The sequence below is a fragment of the Cyanistes caeruleus genome, chromosome 2, assembly GCF_971803275.1.
Source record: "Cyanistes caeruleus chromosome 2, bCyaCae1.hap1.1, whole genome shotgun sequence".
NCBI lineage: Eukaryota > Metazoa > Chordata > Aves > Passeriformes > Paridae > Cyanistes > Cyanistes caeruleus.
In genome coordinates this window covers 120,839,083-120,862,655 of record NC_141702.1, presented here as the reverse complement: position 1 = coordinate 120,862,655, position 23,573 = coordinate 120,839,083, and the positions used below count along the sequence as shown (strand labels likewise).

Genomic DNA, 23,573 nt, shown 5'->3' with positions numbered 1-23,573 from the left:
TGTCTGCCAGGACATGGAAGTGCTCAAACACAGACTGTGTGGTACTGATGTCTACAGCTTGTCCTCTAGGGCCTACTTTCACTCTATTTAACTTCTAGCAGCGTCTCCCCTCAGAGCTTTCTGGGATAAAAGTATCCTTGCATAGGAAGTTGACCAGGGTTTTTTGTTTTCAACTACTCTCCTACCCTTATATTTAACAGAATTACTGGGAAATCCATCAGGGATGATGGCTGGAGACCTCTCTCACTGACAGCAGGTCTGCTGCCCTGACACACGAATACCCTTGGGCAGTGCTGGGATGGGCTGGGGGAGCCTTGGACAGGGCCTGTGGTAAAAGTGAACTCAGCAGCCAGTTCTCCCAGTTTTCCTGTCCCTGGTGACAGCTGCAGCCCCCTGCACTGCTGCCAGGACCTGTCCTTTAGGTGATGGACACCCACAGGACTGTTCAAGGGAATCGAGCCTGAGGCGGCGCTTGTCTTCCTCACCAAATCCATCTCACATCAGTAATACCAAAACTCTCCAAACACATTTATTTATCACCAATGAAAATACTGTACAATGGCCCAGGAAAGGGATGGGAAAAGGCAAGGCATTAGGTCTGGCTTTCATCAATGTCCTTGTCAGGATCCACGGCTGCAGCTTCGCTCTCCTGCTGCTGCTTCTTCCAGAGCTTTGCCATAGCCAGGAGTTTGAGGTTGGGCTGATTGGCAGTGTCCTCTGGGAAAATATAGTCATAGTACTCCTCCCATCCAGCATCGGACTAGAGAGAGAAACACCACAAAGCCAGTTTAATTTGCATGTCAGCTATTAGGAGGTGCTGCTAATAAGAAATTAGAGAAAGAACAGAAAATTAAAGCCGGTGTTTGCCATCCCCTGCCCAGAGCTGACTCCACAAAGCACAAAGGCACTGAGGGCTCACAGCCACCACTGCCAGCGCCTTTCCTTACCCCATCTTCGGCCTGCAGCTTTCTCCTCTTCTTTATTTTCTCAGGCATCAGTTTGTCTATCCTCTCCTTGGTGGCATCGGTGCCGAACTCGTCCTCGAAGCTCCTCCAGGACTCGAGCAGCATCACCCTCTCCTCCTTCTCCTCGCAGCTGCGCATGGCCTTGTTGGCCTCCTCGTAGACCTGGCGGCAGCGCGGCAGCCGCTCCTCGCGCCCCGCCGACAGCTCGAACTGCGCCAGGCTGATCCACACCTGCGGGCACAGCGCAGCTCCAGCCTCTGCTCCGCCCCACCACCGCCAGGGCAGCGGCTGCAAACGACACGGCAGCAAAAGAAGGGCAAACGCCAGCGCCAGCAGGTGCCCAGAAAAGCCGCCTGTTCCTCAGGAGTGAGATCTCCCCGCTTCAGCGGGACGCAACATCCACGTGAGGCACGTGGAACAAGCCATGAGAAATCCGTGAGTTTGGTTTAGCTAGAAAATCACAGTTTTCCTGGCAATGTTTCAGCAACCAAGATCTCAAAGCTGCTCAGCAAGGAGAGCTGCTCGGAACAGCCTCTCTCACCCGAGACAGGCCTGCTGTTGTACGGAACTCAGGAACTTCCCTCCCCCCTTCGGAGCACAGGCACAGGCCTGACCCTGAGCTGGTCTGGGCCACGGCAGCCCAGGCTTCCCCTGCCCCGGGCCAGGTTCAGGCCCAGCTCTGTGTCCCGGGTGCCCACACACACCTTGACGTGCTGTGTGCGCTGCAGCAACCGCCGGTAAAGGTTCCTGGTCTTCTCATACTCCTCCTGCTCAATCTCAAAGTCAATGTAGGATTTCCAAAGCACCTGCAACAGAGAAGCCCCTCATCATGTTCATTCTGAGCACGCTGGCAGGGGAAGAGAAGGGATAAAGGTGGAATTTCCCTGAGAAAAGGTTCAGGGATCAGGGTCAGGTTCACTGGCGGCACAGGCACCAGGGCTGAGCAGCACCAAACCTGGTGCCCATCAAGCATTCAGCTCCCACCTCCCGTTTTATCTGGTGGGTTATTCCCGTGTTCATCAGGCACACTGTGCAATAAACCCCTTCAGGCAGCCCCCTCCCGCTCACCTCCGGCATGTCCAGCCGGGGCTGGCCGATGGCCAGCTCGTAGATGGCCCGGGCGCGGTCGATGTCCCCGAGGATGGTCTCCAGCTCAGCAAACTTGATCCAGGACGTGCAGTTCTCCGGTGCAAACTCCAGGAATTTCTCATACAGCTTTCGGCAACGGTCAAACTCACGCAGCTGTAACTCCAGCTCAATGTAACCTTTAAACAGTTTGTTTTTTGGACATTTACCTATGGATGTCCCCTGTTACGCAAAAAACAAACAAACAAACAAACAAACCCTTAATGGTCTTGCAGTAAAATAAAACCTGCACTCGATTTTGTTTGAACTACAACTCATTGTTTTGCACTGTTGATTCAGCTTGTTCAGGGCCAGTAGCAAATTCAACCCGTGTCTGCAGAACAAATGTGCATCTGTAAAACAAACTGTGGCCCCACACTGCTCCTCCTGGCACAGAGAATGGCTGCCAGCAATGGACAGGTGGAGAATAATGTCTTTACAAAGTATTTTCTTTCTGATATACCTCAGTCTCTGAAGAAAACTGTCTGTCCTGAGCCAAGCTGTGAGAGGCAAATGAGAGAATCTGGATTCTCAGTTTGGGAATCTCTTGCAGCAAGAGTTCAGAATGGGCATAGCTGAGACAGGCTGTAGTGAACTTGGCCTTGGAGTCACTTCTAGCGACAAGTATTGTTTACTAAGCAAGGTGGTTTTTGCTCCCTCAAGCCAGTGTGAGGTAATTTGTGATGGAATTCTCTTACCACAGTTCTCCTGCACATTGTTCCTACGTGTTTAATACCTTGGAATTCATTAAAAATGCAAGAAACCACTACTTGGGACTATCAGTTTGGTCACTGTTATGGCCCTCCAGCTCCACAGATGCCACTGGTATTTCAGAATATGCTCAGTTCTTCTCCATGTGCCCTCCATCACTGTTTGAGTGGAAACCCCATCAGCTTGCTCTTTAAAGTCAAATCACCTCAACTGCTACCAACATTGGCTTTCTCTCAAAATGTCTGATGGAATCCTTAGCTTACTAAGAATACAAGACAGGAAAGGATAGGAAAAGGAAAAGGGAAAAAGGAAAAGGGAAAAAGGAAAAGGGAAAAAGGAAAAGGGAAAAAGGAAAAGGGAAAAAGGAAAAGGGAAAAAGGAAAAGGGAAAAAGGAAAAGGGAAAAAGGAAAAGGGAAAAAGGAAAAGGGAAAAAGGAAAAGGGAAAAAGGAAAAGGGAAAAAGGAAAAGGGAAAAAGGAAAAGGGAAAAAGGAAAAGGGAAAAAGGAAAAGGGAAAAAGGAAAAGGGAAAAAGGAAAAGGGAAAAAGGAAAAGGGAAAAAGGAAAAGGGAAAAAGGAAAAGGGAAAAAGGAAAAGGGAAAAAGGAAAAGGGAAAAAGGAAAAGGGAAAAAGGAAAAGGGAAAAAGGAAAAGGGAAAAAGGAAAAGGGAAAAGGGAAAAAGGAAAAGGGAAAAGGGAAAAAGGAAAAGGGAAAAGGGAAAAAGGAAGAGGGAAAAAGGAAAAGTTTTCAATTTCAACAGATACCATTTCTTGCTGCCCCATCACACCCTGCTGTCCTTGATGTGCTGACATTCACAGAGTGAACCTGCTTGCCAGCTCCTGAGCCTGCCTGAAGTCCCTGTGATTGCTTCTGTCAGCAGCTGGCACTGGCACACAGTTTGGAAGGTCCTTACTTCCTTGACTCAGACCTCCCATTCATCTACAATGCTTTTTAAAATGCTATTGCTAGAACAAGTATCAGTGGAGGCCAGCAGCAGCGGCAGAGAACTTGTACAGCACTGAGCTGATGTGGATGCTCTGCATTCAGAGGAGTGCTTTGTCACTTCTGCCTGGGGCTAATTCATCAGAACAAGCTACATCTCCTTTTAAATCATACATGACTGTAAATGCTAGCCCCTGCAGACTCCTCAGATGCTTTATTTTAACTGGATTAAACCACCAATTTAAAAAGGACAATTTAAGATCTTCTAATGCCATTTCTGTGCTACTATTTGTCAGTGAAGTCAATTATGGCTCTGACAAAAGCTTACCAAAGCCCTTCTGGCAAGGGGGAGGTTTTTCTGGCGAATTTCAAACTGTGCATACAGCAGCCACATTTTGGCAAATGTAAACTGGAAGAAAAAAGAACAAAGTGCTATTTAGGTTGGAAAGTCAGTAGATGATACCATATACATTGATTTAAAAAGATAAGCATTCTGTCTATACAAGACATGACCACTACTGCAGGTGATCTCATTTGATCTCAGTGTTTTCCTGCTGAAAGGTTTAGAATTCAACTTAAACAACCTCTATGACAGGACAATATATTGAGGTGAAAAGAAAAATGGCCAGGATAGAAGTCCTCTAAACTGGAGGAAACAATTTTTATCCAATCACCAACTGGCAAAACATCAGCTATTTGTGAATCAATGAATATCTAATTAGCTCTTAATAATGAGAGATTGATCTGACACTCAGATGACACAATGAATGACAAACTAGGAAAAGAACAGGAACAAGGATTTTGACACTCCAAGGCAATGCAGTTGTAAGGGTCTGGCCACACGGATATTTTAGTCAAAGTTCACAAAATAAACCCACAAAATCCCAATCAATCAGCCTTGAAGACAGACTGCAACGGGGAAGACAGACCTGAAAGCTGTTTTGTCAAACACAGCTGCCTCAGGGGTGACCATGGAGGCCCCACTGGATGCTATAAAAGGTGTTAACCCAGTTAAGCAGAGCCTCAGGTGCCCTAGAGAGGCTGCAAGAGACTGGGCTGTGAGCAGCTACTCAGCATCCTGCCTGAGGAGGAATGCAAGCCAGCAAAAGCTAAGTGGTCTTCCCTATTTTCTGACTACATGTAACTTCATCTTCTTACAGTCTACTTAGCAACTACTTTGTAATTTGAAAATACTGGAAAAACTCTTGTGTCTCCTGTGTACGAGGAAATCCTGACACCAGTGCTTGCCCTGCAGTTTCCCTCTGTGATACAAATGACAGACATCCTGCACTCCAGCTTGAAAACTTCCCCATCCATTTTGGAAGGTGGATGTTTTAAGAAACTGGAAGGGATGGTTGAAGTTTTAAGCAAAGCCTTCGTGAACCTGCTAGCAGCTGTCTGGAGCTGCTGACACTCCTGAATGATGGGGGAGAACTAAAGGATCTTATCTAAGGCGTTTTAACCCAAAACTCAAGCCAAACTGCTGAAGGAGCCATACCTTCTTGTGGGGCAGGAGCTCAAGGCATGCCTGGTACACCTGCCTGGTTCGCTCTGCATCCTGTAAGGACAGGCAGCGTTAAACACTTTGTTTACTGCTGAGATTCTGCTGAATTTGAACCCTGAAATGACTGCAAAACAGTATCTAAGTCAAGCTGGTTAGAATCAGGAATGCTTATCTGCTTAGTGTGCACAATTCATAGGTGATGGGTTCTGAATCAGCAAGACTCACCTTTTCCAAGCAAGGCTTGGTGCTAGGAAGCCGACAATAGAACAAGGAGTGTCCCGGGCGTGGGAGGAAAAATCTCTCTTTTCCTTTAACAGACACCAAACAGGTGCTCTGCGCTCAGAGCAGCTCTGGTGTTCCATGATTGGAAACAGAATAAATACTTGCACAGCCTCAAAGGCCACCATAGCAACAACGTGGCTGCTTCACAAACAGTTTCTGGTCGATATAAAACTATTTCACAAGTTCAGGTACAGTCTGCCATGGGCAGTTCAGCCGGGGCCACCATAAATACCCACTCCTGCTTCTGTTATCAGTGCATTTCTGAATGAATTGGGGTAAAATGAGTTTGGCTTTTCCCCTCCCTTATGCAGAGGAGGGAAAACCCAGAAGAATAAAAATTCTCTATATTTAAATAGCAAATCCTGCAGCACGTTACACAAAACTAGCAACACCAAGAATACTCGGTTCTCCCTTTCCCTACTGAAACATCAGCAACAATTTCCTATCCGGAAAGGGAAACGCCCGAATTGTCACCACTTGCCTTTGCCTCCAGCTCCTCATAGAGTGCATAGTTAATCCAGAGGTAGATGTACCTCTTCCAGTGGCGCTTCTCCTGGATGGGGGGCACGTTGGCGATGGCTCTCTCGTACACCTCCCGCACGGTCTCGGCGTCCGTGTCGCTCTCCACCAGCCGCAGGTAGTCGAACCACGCGTCGTAGTTGTGGGGGTTTGCCTTCCAGAGACAGGGGAGTGGGGCAACAGCAAACAAACTGCAGTCACTAAAACCAACACAGCCTCACCCTTTACCTGGTCAGAATTTCCCCTTTCAAATAGATCACTGGAATGTTAACAAAAACTGTCAGTCTCGGGGACGCTTCTGGTAGAGCTTTCGGGTTATAAGTGACTTCGCTCTAAATTTTATTGTTTTTATCTTGCCCTCGGCATTGTCTCAATGAAGGCAATCCAAGTAAAGTGTGAGAAGGGACGAGGAATGATGAAATGTGCAGTGTGGCACAACAGCAGACAGGTGTGGCACAGCTGTTTTCTCACAGAAAGGTATTTATGCACAGGTGAGGTATCCTCCAACAGCTATTCCCTAACTACAGTAGTAACTACAAGCTAAACTGCATTATCCCTAAGGGTACCAAGCTTTGTGTTCAATCCAAAACCTGCAGAGTCTAATCAGAAAGCAGAAACAACCCAAGTGGTGAATGCAGGTATCGTTCTCTCCCCCAGGGATGGAATTCTGGCTCTAAAATGAACATTCCCTTGGGTGTGTTTTTGGACTGACTCAAGGGTAATGTGAAACTCATCAGCCCTGACTGTCACAAAATACTCGTGTCCCTTACGCACCAGCTGGCTGTACAGTGGGCCTGGAGGGTCCCTGTCCCACGTACCTTCACCTCCTCCTCGTACTGGAATCTCCTCTTGCTGACAATGATGTCCTCGATTCCTCTCCTGTCTCCAAACTTCTTCTCAAAGATGGTGTAATTCTTGAAGAGATTCTGGGCATCCTGCTTTGGAATTCTATCCAAGGCGTATTTGTAGATAACCCTCACTCTCTCAAACTGAAAACATTAAATATAATTTGACAAATATTTACAAAGCAGTTTCTGTCCTCCCCCATAGTTTTTCAATGAGCTTTTGGCAATATTTAATAGAATATAGAATTGTGGAACATCCCAATAAGAGATTGTTTTAGAGCAGGACTAACGCAGATCTCCCTGAAGAGTAAACTTCTGAAGGGAGAAAAATAAACCTGAAAATGTCAGTCCCCATCATCTCTTATTCATTTACAGGTTTAGAATATTTAAACCAATTTAAGAGGTCTTCAATTTCCTAACAGCCTGGGAACCTTAGAGAGCGTGAAAAACACCTGGACCCATCCAGTTTTCTATCATGCAGGCCTATAGCCTCTCAGAACCTCTCCAGTCTGAGGATACAGGTTTGAGCCAATGCTGCTGGTCTTGGGCTGGGCAGATCTCCCTTAGAGCAGGTTTCATTGATGTCACCAAAAGACAACTAGAGGCGAGCGAAAAACCGTCTCTCTAACTCAGACTACAATCGCAAGGCGCTGGGAACGACGAGCACTGCAGCAAATGGTAAATGCCTCAAGTTTTGATATTGAAGGAGGAACACTGGCACGACTCAGATGCGTTATCAAGAAGACCTTACCTCTTTCTGGTTCTCCTCAAACTTGGCGAAAGCCACGTACAGGTGCTCGTCCATGTGCTCCTCCCCAAAGAACTCCACCGCCCTCTCGTACACCTTCCTGGCGTGGGCAAAGTAGCTGTGCTTCTCCTCGAAGCGAGCGTACTTGATCCAGTTCTTCACCTCGGGGTGAACCAGCACGAGTGCAGCTCTTGTTAAAGAAACAGCCCTGGCTGAGTGGCACACCCCCAGCTCTGCTCCTCCCAGGGGCTACCGGCTCAAGGACTGCACCACACAGCTCCCAGGATGGCACACAATAAATGTGTGCAGCTGGGAAGAAGACACCCACAGGTCTAAGCATGCAAAGGCTTTGTGCCTTACTGGGAACTTAAAAAGGGGTAAGGGGCAGGGAAAATCTGAGGAGAAACCTGAAACAAACGATGGCTACAAAGGAGCTGGGTGCATGAGTAGTGCAGGTAAACACATGCTGTTGTGGCAGGACCTACAGCCACTGCACTCAGTCTGGAGGCTTTCTCTAAACATGCTTTTCACACCTCCTGCTGGCTCCCAGAGTGGTGGCTCATTCCCAGCACACCGCAGTGAAAAGGCAGAGGGACACTGCTGGACACTGAACACTTGGGAAGGAAATAAAGAACAGAGACCTTAACCCAGGCAGGAGTCACAAGGCTCTGAAAAGGATATATCTCTCGTAAATGCTCCGTGCTCTGTCCACCTCCTTGTATCTCAGCTCAAAGTTAATGTAGGAATGCCAGGCTTGCTCCTCTGGCTGCCACTCCATCCACCGCTCAAACACCTGGCGCGAGCCAGCAACGTTCCCCAGCATCTCCTCCATGTACGTGTACTTGTACCTGGGGAAAGGACACGGAGCTTCTGCAGTCACGTGGTGAGCACGTCCCCTCAGGGGTGCCTGGAGTGCCTCCTAAGAGCATCCCTGAGCTTCCCCCACCTATTTCCTCCCACCCCAGAAATGCCTGTAGGCACAGCAGTGGCTGGTGGCATCCAGGCACACAAACATCCTTCTCCCCCAAGGCTCTTGCCACTTAAAAAGTACAAAACCTTTCCAAAACTTCAGGCTGCCTCCTTTTTTTTCAGACTAGCCCGAAAACTTAGAGAAACAGGATAATCTGCATAACCCCAGGACAGCCAAATGCTGTGGGGTTTTTGGGGCTAAAGGGGATCTCACTGCTCTGCCACCCTACCAGAACTGGTTCACCCTGGGCAGGGTGGTGATGGCCCGGTCCCAGATGTTCCGGGCGTGGTTGACCTGGCGGTTCTTCATCTCCATCTCGGCATATTTCAGCCAGAGGGTGACGTTCCTGTAGTCCACGTCCAGGGCACGCTCGTAAATGGAACGGGCTCTGGAAAAACACAAGTACAGGGCAGGTAAAATGTGCCTCCCAGACTTGGGTGTGGCTAAAAAGGCTCCTCAGGGATGCCTGCAGCAGCATCGTCGTTACCTCTGGATCTCCTTCAAGCTTTCCTCCCATTGTGCGTACTTTATCCAGTTACTGATAACAGTCCTGTTCTTTCTTATGTTATCTTCAAAAGTCTGAGGAGAAAATGACATCTGTAAGTCAGAAATCCTTCTGCAGACCATTCACATGAAAAATGGCTTATGGGTATTATTATAATATTATTATATTTCAAAGCAAAAAGCCAAGCAAAACCATGGGTAAAACCTGTACAAGCAAAGCAATTAATTTAAAAGAAGATTTATAACTCAGCATTACTGTAAAGTTTTTGGGGTTTTTTTTTCTGTTTTGTGTTCTTTTATAGTGGCTGGCTAGATACTGGTGGTAATGAAGAAAATACCTATTAATTGTATAAATAATTACCCTTTCAGTGTTCTGAACATGGGCACAGGGGAGATGTTGCTTGCTACCAGATTTTGTCAAGCAACAAATCTGTAAATTACAGCTTCTGCAAAAAAGGATAGCATAAAAAAGGAGTTTTAAAGAATTGGTGTCCACCTGGGAAATCCAGGAGGAATACGTGGATCCACTACATCTTTAGTTTAGCTAAAACCACTAGAATTTTAATGCTTTTTTTGCGAGCGTCGAGATTAAACCTGGCTTCTTTTCACCGTACCTTCCTCTTCCGGAGTTTATAGTCGTTTAGCTCTTCAACATCTGTGATCTTCTGCTGCGGAGGCGGTGGCAGAAGCTCGAGCTCCCTCTCCTTCGCCTCTCGCAGAAGCTGCTCCGCTGTGATTTGAACTTCGGCGGGTGCTTTGTTTTTCACCTGCAAGGCAAACGCAAGGGGGGCTCGGCCCGCGTTTCCCACCTCAGCACCGCCGCGGGCTCGCTCCTCCGGCGCCCCGCTACGCGCGGAGCCCGCCGGGACCCGCCGGCCCGGGCCGAGTGGGGACCCAGTGGGGACCGAGGGGTCCCGGGGGTCCCGAGGAGTTCCCGAGGGGTTCCCGGGGGTCCCCGCCGCCCTCCGCGCCCCCCACCTTCGCCACTTTGGGGATGCGCTGCTTCCCGGCCGCCGTAGACGCCATCTTGCCGCCGCTGTGTGCGCGGGCCCCGCCCCGGCACCCCTGACCTCACGCAGCCCCGCCCCAGCGCCGTTGCCGCGGTAACGGCGACGCGTCCCCGGCGGGCGGTGGGACAGTCCTTTCCGTTCGTGGCACCGTCCGGTCGGTCTGTCTCGTCCGCGGGCTCATCTGTCCCGTCCGTGCCGCCCCTGGGACGCTCCGTGGCCGCTCCGCGCCGGGAACAGGTGAGAGCGCGGCGCTGTGCCGCGGGGCGCCCCCTGGCGGCTCGGCGGAGTGGCTCTGTCCGCGTGCGTGGGCGTGGCCCGCGGGCCTGAGGGGGTCGCTCGCCCCGCGGGTCTGTGAGGCTGCTCCGGATGTGCCCATGGACAGCGCGGGTGTCCAGCCCGGTGTCCAGCCCCGTGTCCAGCCCTGTGTCCACCCCCGGTGCCCAGCCCCGGGTTCAGCTCCCGTGTCCAGCCCCGCCCCGCCCCCGGGCCCGCCTCTGGCCCCGCCCCGGGCCCGCCCTCCCGAGCCCCCGGGGGTGCCGGTCCGTCGCCGCCCGCAGCCGCCTCCCGCCGCTCCCCGCAGCTTTCCCGAGGTATGTTCGCGTTTGGTTTCTTTTGGGCCACAAGCACCAAAAAGCCCCGCGTGGAAGCTCGCTTGTGCTCCGGGAGTGTTTGTGTGAGGAGGCGGGAGGGAACGCCTCTCTCCGCTTCTGCTGCGGGCGTCTCTGGGATGCTGCTCCGTGGGGTGAATGCAAGAGTTTGCTGCACGAGCAGCGAGTTTCCGTACGAAAACGGTATGTTTGTACTGTGTAAATGCTGCTTTAGCTCCCTGCGGGCTGCGAGAGCGTTTAGAGGAGCTGGTGGAGATGGATGTGTATTTTTTTACCTTTAAAACAAATGACTGTGGAAAGGTGGCAGATGGTTTTCCTCAGTTGAAGTCACCTTAGTGCTAAGCCTCAGCTGATGAATGGCCCTTTAAAGTTCGCCTTAGTTTTCCTTTTTGAAGCTGACGCGTGTTCGCAGAGGATGTGTTGCTTTAGGTTAATTCCGGGCTCCAACTGCGCTGGAGCTGCAATATCTGGTTTGCCTGTGAAAGATGTAAGAGTGCATTTATCTGTGCCTTTATTTAAAAGATGCGAAAAGTTGCGTTTCTTTTGGTTTTTCATTTGAATTGGGAAATGCGGTGCCTGACACTGAGCATCGCATTTGGGTTTGCAGTCACTTAGAAGCGGCTGTTGTGTTTGGCAGAGCGGTGAAATTGCTCTGCTGGTCTAGGTTTGTTGGTTTAGACTTTTTTTTTTTTTTTTTTTTTTAGTTAGTACTGCTATGTTTTGTACTTCTATTTAAGACATTGCGGGAAGCCGTTGTTGGGTCGCTTTGTTTCAGGAGCCTGGCTGTTGGCTGGGTCGCAGCAGTGTGCAGGACTGAGCAGCACACAGCTGAAAGGTGTTAGAGCCCAGGGCATGCACAGGTGGTCCGAGTATCGGCTGCCCGAGTGTTCTGGGCATATCAACAAGTCAGTTGTGCCTGGCACCTTCTGTCCCTGAGGATCCACAAAAAAACCACTTCTTTTTTTCTTTTTTTTTTTTTTTTTCTACCTAGGAAAGCAGTAGAACTTTGAATAGCCACAGAACTTTGAATTCCTTCTGAAGTTTAAGCCCTGCTGTTGACCTCAAAAGAAATTCGAGGAGCACTTTTGTACAAAAGACAGTTAACGCACCTGAAGCTGCTGTTTAATCAGGACGTTGTTGCCCTGATTGTTTGCAGCTGAGCCTCCAGCCTCCTTCCCCTGACTGCCCACAGCTGAGCCTCCCACTGAAAGCCTTGCAGTTTGAATTTCTTGGTGATGAGCTGGTTAGCGTGCAAATGAATGAATAGGAAAGCAGCTGTAGCCTATTAAAACTATTGATTTCCTCTGTTTCCAGACAATAGGAGTGATTGCCTGCTGCATTTCAGGTGTGCACTGTATAGGCAGTGTGTTATCTGTGTGTATGCAGGAATCAGGCACCAAAATCCATAGGAGCTACCCCGATTTAGAGTAGTTGTGAGAACCCCCTGATGTGAGCATGTTGGGCAGGGGAAGGCTGGAGCAGAAGTGTTTTCCTTGGTTCCAGTGCAGCCTGTGGGATGGCCACAGTAACCTCCTGGAGGGGAAATACAGAGGTGGTCACTGCTAGAAGGACTGAGTCACACGATGTCCCAGACATTGTCACCCTCTTCAGCCCTGTCACAGAAGACCTCTTCGGAAGAATTGATGTCACTTACCTTTTGTAAGTAACGATGTTTCAGGTTGTCATCTTTCAGGCCATCACACTTTAAATGGCAGAAAACATTCTGAGCTTTGACATGGTGTGACATAATGACTTTTTGTGCCCTTTCTAAAAAAAAGGAAAGAAAATTCACTTTTGTGTCTGTCACATGCATGACTGTGCAAACCTCGGTCCCTGTCATGGTGGGCAAGGTTTAATTCTATACTAGCTTCCTTTTGCTAAAGCTCAGAAGAAATGCTGTTGAACAGCACCTGATGAAACTATCAGCAGACAGGTTGTGTCACAGACAGATACTGGTGGGTCACTTAGGTTTTTTTCCCCCTTCGTAGCAAAGATCTCAGATAACAGCTCTTTTGGGGAGAAAAAATAGATGCGTTGAGAAACCTATAAACAGAAGGGAATGTCTTGCATCTCAAGTTTGCTACCATGGTTGAGTATTTGAAAATCCACCTGAATTTTTATAGTGTTAGAACACAAATATTGTGGAAGCAACAATGCCAAGTTAGCATGTGGATGATGAAGTTTTATTAAGGCCTGATCCTGGGAACTCTCTTGAATGTGACTAATTTTGCTGTTCCAGCAAGCTGAATTCACAGTCAGTCACTTTTCTGTGTGGAGTTTCTTTAACTTGTGCAAAATTAAATTGTTTTCCTAGAGGATTATCAAATCTTGCTTTGACACTCTGCAATGAGAAGAATGAGGTTCTAGCCCATGCTGCCTTTCTGGACTATCCAAATTGGAATATCACTGATCAGGCTGAATGGGAACCATTCCTGCATGAAAACTACACTAACAATAAGTGCACTGTAAGTAAATGGTGTGATTTTAGTTGAGTTTTCATTTAAGGTCAGGTATGGAAAGTACACATGGGCATCTACAGTCTATTCCTGGTAGATCTGAGGCATTCGGGATGCAGGAGGTGATGGATTCCTCGTGAAACCCTTGTGCTGACACGGGCATCTGATTTTGGCAGTGAGCTTGTTTGGTGCAGGTGGGGAGACTGTTGCTCTTTGCTTTGTGTGCTGGTGACTTTCACACAGGCTCCTTGGGTGAGCTTGTGAATTTCTGGTAGGATCTACGGACTTGAAACAGGCCTTTACAAGTTTAGCACTCAAATGCTCCCCCATCACCGAGCCCACCTGGGAACTGTGTGATTGTTGAGAACGTACAGAAAATGTTAAACCCCAGGCACTTATATAGCAGCACGTGCTATAATATAAATTATATAATATAATGTTTATATAATATAAACAGTGCTGCAGTTACCTCTGGGTATTGTGTTCATCAGTGCTCCAGGGTCTTCTGTGATGTTAAGCAATGGCTTGGAGCTAAACTGACCAAAACAGCATCTGAAAATGTGTGCTCTTGGAGGAAACAGCCAAAGGGAGTGTACAAAAAGGACCTGTGATTTCCTTGTAATGGACTTTGTTTGTCCCTTGAGTGGCACTTTGTGGGCAAGCACAGCCACTTCATTCAGGGTGCAGCTGCTCTGGGGGTTCTGCTGTGCCCTGACCTCCTTTGGGCTGTCTGGTGGCTCGGTAGGATCTGCTGCAGGGGCCTCCAGAGAAAAGACAAGAAAAATAAATTACTGCTCAGAACCAGTAGTGAAAAATACCTTGAAACAGACAGGCAGCAGAGCTCTTATTTTTCTAGAATATAGTTTATTTGCCAAAGTAGGTGTAGAAGATTGAGTGTTCTGTGCTTCTGCATTGGCAGAAGCCCTGAACATTTTCTGGGGTATAACTTTGAGATGTCATTGGTAAATGACATAAATCCATGCAGGTGTGCTTTCCAAAACTGAGTTCATCTGAACATAAGATTTCTGTGAAGTCTAGTTGACCTATCTTTTCCCTAGAGCACAGAAATCATTTCAGGGTCTGAAGTGGGAGTTGACTTGTGCAGAAAGGAATAAGTGAGGACGCTGTACTGGATTGTCTGGTTACCAGCACCATTCAGAAAGAGTTACAGTCCAAGTCTGGTTTAGTTGGTGTCCTCTTGGACCTGAACCAGTAATATTTCTTTTGTTTTGTTTCTTCCTTTTGCTTCTAAAAAACAAACAGCCTGATTTTTAGGCATGTCTTTAGATGTTTGCTACAGTAGCTTGATGTCCTGATGCTGGTCCATGGACTGCAGCCTGTGTTGAAATTGTTCTTGCTTTTAAATTGTTGAAGTTTATTGGTGCCTCTAGCTATGGCGTTTTAATTGAATATAAACAATAAATACTATTCAGAAGATCTCAGGTTTTCCATTTAAAGTATTTTTATCTACCAGCAGACCTTCAGTGACCCAGCACTTGTAATAAATATGCCAGAGAATAACTGATTTAATGCCCCTTACCATTCCAGCACAGGGCTTTTCCATGTACACTGCAGATGCATAAGATAAAGCTGTCTGCTAGTCTGCTCTGTTTCTCTGTCTGCTATTTGTGTGTCTAATGATGTCATCTTAAAATTTGTAATTTTTCGTACTATCTTTAAAGAAAAACCACTTTAGGATTATGAGAAGCATGTGAGCTTTTGGTTTGAGGCTTTTTTTAAACCTAAAAAGAATGTCTTTGACAAAGACACATGTTGAGTGTTTAATGTGGTTGAATGTTGTCAGTCGAGAATTAATGCTGTTCAATATGAAACGTATAGTGTATATTGCAGGCAAACAATAGTAAACTGAGTAGAAAGAAAAAAATATTGCAGAAATACAAAATTATATAAAGCACTTAATCACTTAACTTTACCCACACATGCTTTGAAGTCACTTATGTGTATTTTGTTGTTCCTTGAGTGCAGATCGTGTATGTTGGAAATGCATATGCATACTAATACATAGGCTGATGGAATAAACATGAGCTGCATGGTGTATGGACTTTCACTCCTTGTTTTGTAGCCTTTGAACACTCTCTTTGTGCATCTCTTTGTGGCAAAGGAAGAATATGCAGCTGGATGTTCCCAAGAGATCGTTAGGTGAGTTCCTCTGCAGCCTTGGCTAGTGAAGCATGTGCCCTCTCCTGCTGTCAAGTTACGTTTGTCAAGGCATCTCATCCAGATGCCATGTCAGAGATCTGCCAGCAGAGGCCTGCTATCTTAAATATCTCACCACTGGGAAACTGCTATAAACAAGAGGCTGTTTGAAATGTAAAGATTGGGAAATGTGAAATAAACGAGGTTGGAAAAAACAGTCAAAGCAACAAAAAAATTTACCCAGATGAATTTCACATGATACTGTTTATCACAGATGTTTTAATTGTTGAGCCATCTGGAATACCAAAGAAGGTTAAAGACACTGGAGAAAAAAAATGTGTATATTAAAAAACTAGCTTCTGTCATTGATGGGTCAATGTTTGTTATAATGTGGAATATTATATATACATCTGTAGTATGTTTGTTATTTGTCCAGGAGAGCTTTCATCTTACTACCAGAACTGCAGTTTATACTTCTCTTTATACCATCTGAGGAGAGGTTAGGTAAGAGTTGAATACTGTTTTATTCTTGAAGTGAGAGCAATTGCAAACCTAATAAATATGCGCTATGAGGTTGTTGTGGTGTTCTTTTTTTAATACTGAGAACAGTTATCAGTTTGTAGACATGTGGAAAACAATCTAAAAGTATCTTCTTTTGAAGATCCCATGTGCCAGAGGTACCTGTGGTTCTATGCTCACTCCAGCAGCCATTCAGCACTCTGTCCATTCCCTGCAATCTTTAAATTGGCCAGAAACAGGACATAAAAAAAAAAACAAACAGTAAAGATCTCAAAAACGAATCCCTACAAATTTGTGAAGATTTCTGGTTGAATAGAGCCAAGAGATTTGAAATTTGGCACTTTCTATTACATAGTCAAGCCAGTACAGATTGGAAGAGGACTCCTTGGTGAGACTCAAAGGGGCTGCTGGAGGGATGGAAGGAAACTCGGATTATTTCTTTTAGAACAGAGGTACAAAGGTAGAGAATGTACATATTAATCAGAGAACAGCGCCAGACTTGGAATTTTGGTCCTGAATTCAGACTAATAAACCAAGCATGCACTTAACTGAGCTGAGAAAGGAGCTGGAACTCTTTTGATAAGCCAGCTTCTAGACACGTTGGTTCCAAGTCACACTGAAAGACTATAGTGATGTGTCAACTACAGAAAACAGGGCTTGAATGAAGGGTTTTGTCAAATCCATCCTGGCAACCAACATCAGCTTTCCTTGAGCATTGTGAGTGCTGACAGAAGTTCTTCAGAGTCATAGACAATTATCTGTATTATTTTTATAGGGATTGGATTCTACCAATTTCTGATTGCTTTGAGGCTTATTCAGATTTGGAATGCCAGATTAATTAGATTACTTTGGTGAGGATTCTCACATGTTTATACTGCTGTCATTTCAGCCTCATTGCCTAACTTAAAAGATTTGGAGCGTTTTGTGGTTTAAGTTTGAAACTCCATTTTCCTCAGACAGTTTTGCTGCTAATTTAAAGCTTGCATAATGAAGATTCTCTGTTTCCCCTGACAGGTTTCAGTCATTCAGAGCTGGCCATGGGGAATGTGTTTGAAAGGATGACGCCTGTTCCTGGCTCACGCATGGAGAGACGTTTCACCTTGCTGGCGTGCCCCAGGCATCGCTGTCACCCCCAGCTGTACGTGCGCCAAGCAAGGTAATGCAGCTCCTCGCTTCTGCTAACCTAGCACATCTGCCTGGGGGAAACTGCAGCATTTCCCTTCTTTGGCTTGCAGCATCAGGAGCTTAGCTTCACCACTCTGACTTTCTGTGCTAACCAAACTAGGTAGTTCTAGGATTGTGCTGATTATGTTCTATTTCATCACCAGATGAAACTGGTTTTTGAACACTATTTAGCTATGCAGGAAGACTGTTTTCTGTCAGTGATGTTTATTCTGTGGTCTGCTGGCTGAATTAGACCACTGCGTATTTTAGGGAGTGCATGTGGTTTCCAGGTTTCTTGTAGCCTCTTCCAGCATGTTTTTAGTTTTCTCATTTTCTCATGCTGGACAGTCAAGCAAAGCTTGAATAGGAAAGCCTGTTACCTAAAAGAAGTAAATAAGACCAGAGAATCCCTACTTCCAGTAATCTTTCAGACATGAAAAGTAATTGTGTTCTGTACAGTTTTTCCTGTGGAAGTTCTCTATGGATGCTAAAGGCAAGCAGGGAGCACAGTGTCTGTGGAATAGCAGGCTGCATAACTTTCTCAGACTCGCCTGAGAAAGTGGCCTGGGAAATCATAAGGAGGAATTAAAACAATCCTCAGAGATAGAAAACAGCCTTGCAGGTGCTGATTGTCTGTTCCTTGTTTTCTTGCAAGAGAAGGTCGAGGGTGGTGTACCCCACTGACCAATGATGGTGATGTGTTAGTTCACTGACCAGAAGGGTTTTATCTTTCCAGACCTTTGCATATCGGTCTATAAAAGATGATCTGGGGTAATAAACCTCTCTCTCTCCTGTTCAGCTCACAAGAGAGTCGGTGTCGTGCTTCTCGCTGTTCCCAATAGAGTGCGACAGTGCTGCTTGCCTAAGCTTTGACTGTGTTTTGGGGCAGCAGCCTCCTTGGCCTTGCTGAAAGAGCTGAAGAAAATCATGGGGTAACACAATTCTCTTCCCATTGTGTTACCCTTTTTTGGCCCCAGTTTGGAGCAAAGATTTGATAACCCCACGCAGTGTGTCTTCAGCAGAGCTTTGGTCTTGCTGTGGGATCCTAGTCATAAATGTCATTATAAATGTGAAACTGAATTATTTTTCTTCTTTCCCCTCAGCACAGCTGCCTGCAGTGTGGGAGGCAGACATGTGCATTTCCCTGCAGCTTCTGTCTACCTGTGCAGTGACTGTTGCCACTCTTGGTTTTTCCTGCCACATGTGTTCTGTGCCAGTGTTGTGGCCAGGACATGAGAAATGCCGAGTTTCTGACCCAGGGCCCTGGAGGTTTTCCTGTTGGTGTTGCTGTGGAGATGCTGTAGTGTGTAGTGTAGTGTGGTTGAAACAGAACATGTATCCATCAAATTTTGGGTTTATTGTCCCCTTCACAATGAGAAGACTGCTAGTAGGGTAATGTTTTATGATGAAGTAGTTTGATTTAACTCTGATTTATTCTGGAGACGTTTTTGCATGTAGTAAGTGTTGCTTTGTGGCTAGGTAGCAGAGTGGTGATTAAATTATCATTTCTGATGCCTGCAGTGGGGGCTGGAGTTTAGGGAGAAGCATTTTCCTTGGACACTATCACATGCTGTGGGTGTGGTGTGAGTGGTCTGTACTGACCAGTGCTCAGGGATGATGATGCCACCTTGAGTGTGTCTGCTGGGTGAAGCCACGCTGTTTGTTTATGGGCTGATTGACGCTGCCAGCTTGGGCTGCATTCGGACAGAAGCCTGTCTCTGAGAGCTGTTTTATTGCCTGTATTGAATTTTACCACATGGGCCTGAAGCAAACCTGCAGCTCGTGTTCCTCCTGTTGCTTGACTTCTGAGCATTTTAAGAAAGAGGCCTGAGGCCTGACCTTTGCCACTTCACATCTTCCTGCTGTAGGAAGAATACATACATCCCTGGATGTTTCAATATGTTAAAACTCTTTTGTACTCACTTGTACAGTTAGGTTTTTGAGTGCTTCTTCTGGGTTGTCTACCACCTGTGACTAAGTGAATGGACTTTTATACAGAGAAGGTATCAGTAGGTGAGTTAATGCTTGAAGATTTAAGGTGTTTCAGTATATCTTGGTTCAGACTGTCATATTTGTCCTGTTTTAAAGTTTAAACTTTTTTTTTTTTTATGGCCATTAGATATTGTCAATAGAAATATTCTTTTACATGACTGGAAATGTCACTTAGGCCATAGCAATATTCCTGGTGGGAGCTACTATTTTGTCTGGGATTTTGGTACTTTGTTATAAAAAGTAAAAATCTCTTTAGCTGTGTTATTACTAGAAAATTAACTGGGAAGCTGATTTTCCTCTGAAATGACACAGTGGTGATATGAAATTCATACTTCAGTGTTGTCTATCAGTAGATAACGGGTAAGGCTAATTTCTGTTTGCAGAAGGAGCTCTGCCTTTCCCCTTCCCTCTGCATTCGCCTCTGTGCTTCAGTGGCATCCATAGTAACAGTGAGTGGAGCCCTTAGAGACTCCTCTGTGGATGCTGAGCGCAGCCACCTGCCTAGCAACATCTTCTGGGGCAGTGAGAGGCGATTACCCTAATCTCTGTCCCCTCTTCCCTGCTTACAGAGGGGAAAAGCAGCTGTAAACTGATAGTTTGTTTAACCATCCCGAAGCCTGGGCTGTCAGCAGCGTGCCAAAATGCAGCCCCCGCTAAACTTTGGTGTTTAAGGTTCTTGCTGGTGTCTTGTCTAGATCCTGCCACTCTTAGGTTTGTACCCTGTAGGCAAAAGTCAAATTTGCAGCTCTGTGCTTGTGCTCACGGTAGAGGAATTTTTGTGGTGTTTTTATAATGGAAAGCTTACTGGGGTTTGGAGGGTTTCTTTACTTTTTAAAATACTGTGGTACTGGTGGAAGGTAGTAAAGCAAAATAAAAAAGTTGAAATGGTTGTGTTGCTGCAGTGTAGCGTGCAGGGAGATGAATGGGCGTGTGCAGAGTCCCACTGACTGTCACAGGGTCAGTCTCCAGGAATTGCCATCTGCACCGTTGTGTGTGGCCTTGTCCCGTGTCCCACCGAGCCGGAATGGTGCAGGGCACTCAAAGCACTTGGCACGACGTGTTTGGAGGAGGTGGGGGTCTGTTACAGGCCCCACAAAATAACAGGGCTCAGTTAGGATACAGTCATATTCTGGTACCCCTCTTCATTTGGTTTGTTTGAGGTTTGATAGCTTATTAACAGATCTGCTGTACTAATTAGTTGTGCTTAAGTGGTGATGTTCTGATAATAGAAAACCTCACCACAGATTTTCCCTTCCTGTGAAGGAAATGAAGGTAACCATTTTGGTTTGAGGGATAAAGAATGAGTTACTGTCAGTTTTTATGGAGTTTTTATTGTTGCTGGAGCCTCATTTTAATTGAGGGGGGGGGAAAAAAAAAAAGCAGGAACAGGATCAGAATCCAAGAGGTCCCTAGCCTTGCTTGAAAAGGTGGTCACATCCATTCTGGTGTGCAGGAGAAGCACCCAGAGACCCCCTGGCCTCCTCTCCTGTGCTTGGGAACTCAGACAGTGTTTGATACAATGAGGAACAACCTCTTTTGCCCAACTGCCTTTTCTTTAAGGCTCCTGCCAAATCCAGAAACACGTAAAGAGCGGCACTGAGAATCTATTTATTGTCTCGGGCCGGTGCCGGTGCCCGAGCAGGAGGGTTATCCATCCCGGGAGGTGCCGAAGGAGCCGCGGGCCGGTGCCGGTGCCCGAGCAGGAGGGTTATCCATCCCGGGAGGTGCCGAAGGAGCCGCGGGCCGGTGCCGGTGCCCGAGCAGGAGGGTTATCCATCCCGGGAGGTGCCGAAGGAGCCGCGGGCCGGTGCCGGTGCCCGAGCAGGAGGGTTATCCATCCCGGGAGGTGCCGAAGGAGCCGCGGGCCGGTGCCGGTGCCCGAGCAGGAGGGTTATCCATCCCGGGAGGTGCCGAAGGAGCCGCGGCCGTGCCTGGCGGGGCCGCGGGGTGGCGGCAGAGACCGCGGCAGGCTCCGGCAGCTCCGGTGTCGCCGGGACGGGCTCGTCGGGACGGTCCAGCACCAGCGTTTGGTCGTGTTGGGTGTTGGTGTGATGGCCGGGACAGCCGCCTGCTCCCTGCCCCGAGCGGGGAGGGTTCCCCTGCAGTTTGCTGTAGTTGTTCCTTCTGGCAGCCCGACACGGCCCCAGTTTCCTCTATGCTGCTCTCGGTTGCACCACACAATTCCGGCGTTTTTCCAAGAGATAAACACAAGTGGCTTCGTGTTCTTGATAGCAGCTGGGCGTTGGAGCTGGTTTGCCGCCCACCTTTGTGCCATAGTCTCAGCATGGGTGACTGAATTCTACCACCGTTCTGGTAAAAGTGCTGGATTTTCTTATCCAGAGTTCCATTGATCCTGGCTATAAATAGCAGTCTAGTGGGAAAGAGTCTCTGTTGCCTGTTTAAATAAAAATCCATGTAGGTTGGGACCTGTCTGAGTGCTCCACCACAGTCATAAGAGAGTGAGGCAGGAGAATTTTTGTACTGGGATTCCCATGTACTTTCTTAGGGAAAGAAGCATCTTCACTGCTCAGTGCAGATTTTGGTGGGTTCTGCTGCCTTTTGGGTGTGGTTGTCTCCCTGGTGCTGAGACTTCAGTGTGCACTGGGGATGTGTCGTAAGTGAAGTGATTTGTGGGTGCAGGCTTTGGAACAAGTATTTGTAATATTTTTCCATATGTTAACAGAGTAGAACAGAAGTATCTGGGCCTATTAATGGCAGAGCCTTAGGACATTACCTGATCTCGTTTTTGTAGGATGGAAGATTATGATGATCTCATGCTAATCTGGACGCCTCAAAGTGAGACTCTGAAGGAAACCTATGGTGAATATCTCCTTGTTGATCTCATAGAACGTGAAGGTGAAGAAAATCAGGCAGCTGTTTGTGAGGTCAGTCCTCCATGAGCTCCGGTTTTGTCTGATTGTAGCCTTAGTGATGTCCTGTGTGACAGCTCACTTCAGCTGAGGGAATAAAATCAGCAGCTCTCCTGTGGAAGGTAGAATTCTTCCTCTATAGCCACACAGTGCCCCTGTCAGTGTAGTTTGTGTCTGTTCTCAGGAGTGATGTTTCCAGTTCAGAAATGAAGCAGCAATTCCCAGTTCTTGTGCAGACTATTTTCAAGTAATTTGGACAGACCATCTTGATGAAGCCATGTTGTCGTTTTGGACATTTGCGTTATAGGTGACCTCTTTTCATTCCCAGTGGAAGGTAATACTGCGTATGAGAAGGCAGTAATCCTTTCACAGTTGAAAAGTTCTGTAGATAATTTTTCTTTCTCTTGGCTCAAACAGTTTTCTGCTGAAATGAAGACAAAGCCAGGAATTAATTTAAATAAGAAAGGAGTGGTAATAGTTAGCCTGCTGAAAATTCCTGTTAAGATTTTCATGTGTTGGTAATTGTGCATGGCAGTGCAAGCTGATGGGCGATATAACCTCCTTAATTCCTGAAGTCTGCTTTTTGTGGCAAATCATTTTGTAAGATTGCAACATGTAATCACTGCCATTGGGAGCCAAATGGGAAACAATGCACCATTAGTGTAATGGCACATTGCAGAGGGCCATTGCTATAAATAATACATTGCAGTGGCACGTTCAGAGCTGGATGTGAGACCAGCAAAAGGTGTTCCAGGCCCTCAGTTTATCCGAGCTGCCACGGCGGGTTGGGAAGGCACCTCCGTGCAAACCGTGATGGATGCCAACTTTCCCTGTGGAGAAGGAAGCTGGCAGCCTCTTTTTGCACATATGGTAGATGGATTGGTTAATCAGCCTCTGCTGAGCCTTGGGCCTGAAATTACACAGCAGCCAGGCAACCGCGGCGCCCCGGCTTTGTTGGTTACGCAAACAAGGCAAACAAACAATCACATGTTGTTTGAGGGCAGAAAAATTAAACGTCACACTTTTTAAAGTCTTTATTGAAGTGCTGATGGCCTGATAAAACAGCTGTACAAATCCAGCCTTTGAGTTTTCATTAGGTTTATAAAGGCTTTCATTATGTGTATCGAGGAGGAAAGATAATGTGTTTCACCAGAAAGTTGCATACACTACTAAAAATTTAAGAGCTTCCTTCTAGACTTGTCTCAGGTTAAAGCCAGAAGCTCTCCAGCATGCCAGTTCTCCCTGGTTCCAGTGTGTGTGTGTCTTGCCGAGGGCTGCAGCTTGCTGAGAACTCCAGCAGCAATCAGGCATCCAGTCTGCCATTGGTGCCAGCATTGCAGGGATCCCATTCATGTTTGCCAGGGCATTTGGGTTTTAAGACTAGCTCACGGACTTTTTCTGAGCACAGAAATGTTTGGAGCTTGAAAGTGCTGCAAATAATACATATTGCATTAGGTACTCCCTATATTATACATAATTAATTTCTTGAATTGTTAATTACTTAGGAGAATAAAATGCACTCTTCAGTTTGAGCCCAATTTGGGTCCAAATCAGTGTCCAGTAATAAGTCAACTATTACAGCTGACTGGATGCAGGTTCTACTTCAGCTGCACTGTAATTTTAAACACAATGATCTGTTTTTGGAAGTATGTTGTGTATTTGCCGTAACAAATGTTTTACTGAA

The 23,573-nt window shown here is 46.8% G+C and overlaps 2 protein-coding genes across 51 annotated transcripts in view; one reads left to right on the top strand and one right to left on the bottom strand.

Annotated features, from left to right (window-relative positions):
- Window positions 1-507: 507 nt before the first annotated feature.
- On the bottom strand, window positions 508-10,358 carry CRNKL1 (crooked neck pre-mRNA splicing factor 1). Its single transcript, XM_086879401.1, has 14 exons — window positions 10,092-10,358; window positions 9,728-9,880; window positions 9,097-9,188; window positions 8,839-8,997; window positions 8,321-8,487; window positions 7,643-7,821; window positions 6,865-7,035; window positions 6,009-6,200; window positions 5,240-5,299; window positions 4,070-4,150; window positions 2,034-2,273; window positions 1,670-1,771; window positions 948-1,196; window positions 508-760 (listed from the first exon to the last, which is right to left on the bottom strand). Exons 1-14 carry the CDS (start codon window positions 10,137-10,139, stop codon window positions 593-595), a joined length of 2,061 nt encoding a protein of 686 aa, XP_086735527.1. The 5' UTR covers window positions 10,140-10,358; the 3' UTR covers window positions 508-592.
- CFAP61 (cilia and flagella associated protein 61) overlaps window positions 10,131-23,573 on the top strand; it is a 95,131-nt gene continuing 81,688 nt past the window's right edge. For 3 of the 50 annotated variants that reach the window (XM_086879362.1, XM_086879380.1, XM_086879377.1), the window contains exons 1-8: window positions 10,216-10,360; window positions 11,723-12,076; window positions 12,235-12,390; window positions 13,046-13,196; window positions 15,271-15,347; window positions 15,781-15,848; window positions 16,878-17,019; window positions 21,772-21,904. In XM_086879362.1, coding sequence (XP_086735488.1) covers window positions 12,248-12,390; window positions 13,046-13,196; window positions 15,271-15,347; window positions 15,781-15,848; window positions 16,878-17,019; window positions 21,772-21,904 — 714 coding nt within the window. In that variant the 5' untranslated portion in view covers window positions 10,216-10,360; window positions 11,723-12,076; window positions 12,235-12,247. Of the gene's footprint in view, window positions 10,915-11,722; window positions 12,077-12,234; window positions 12,391-13,045; window positions 13,197-15,270; window positions 15,348-15,780; window positions 15,849-16,877; window positions 17,020-21,771; window positions 21,905-23,573 lie in introns of all 50 variants that reach the window. The other 47 variants (XM_086879372.1, XM_086879358.1, XM_086879357.1 and 44 more) reach the window with 35 other exon arrangements.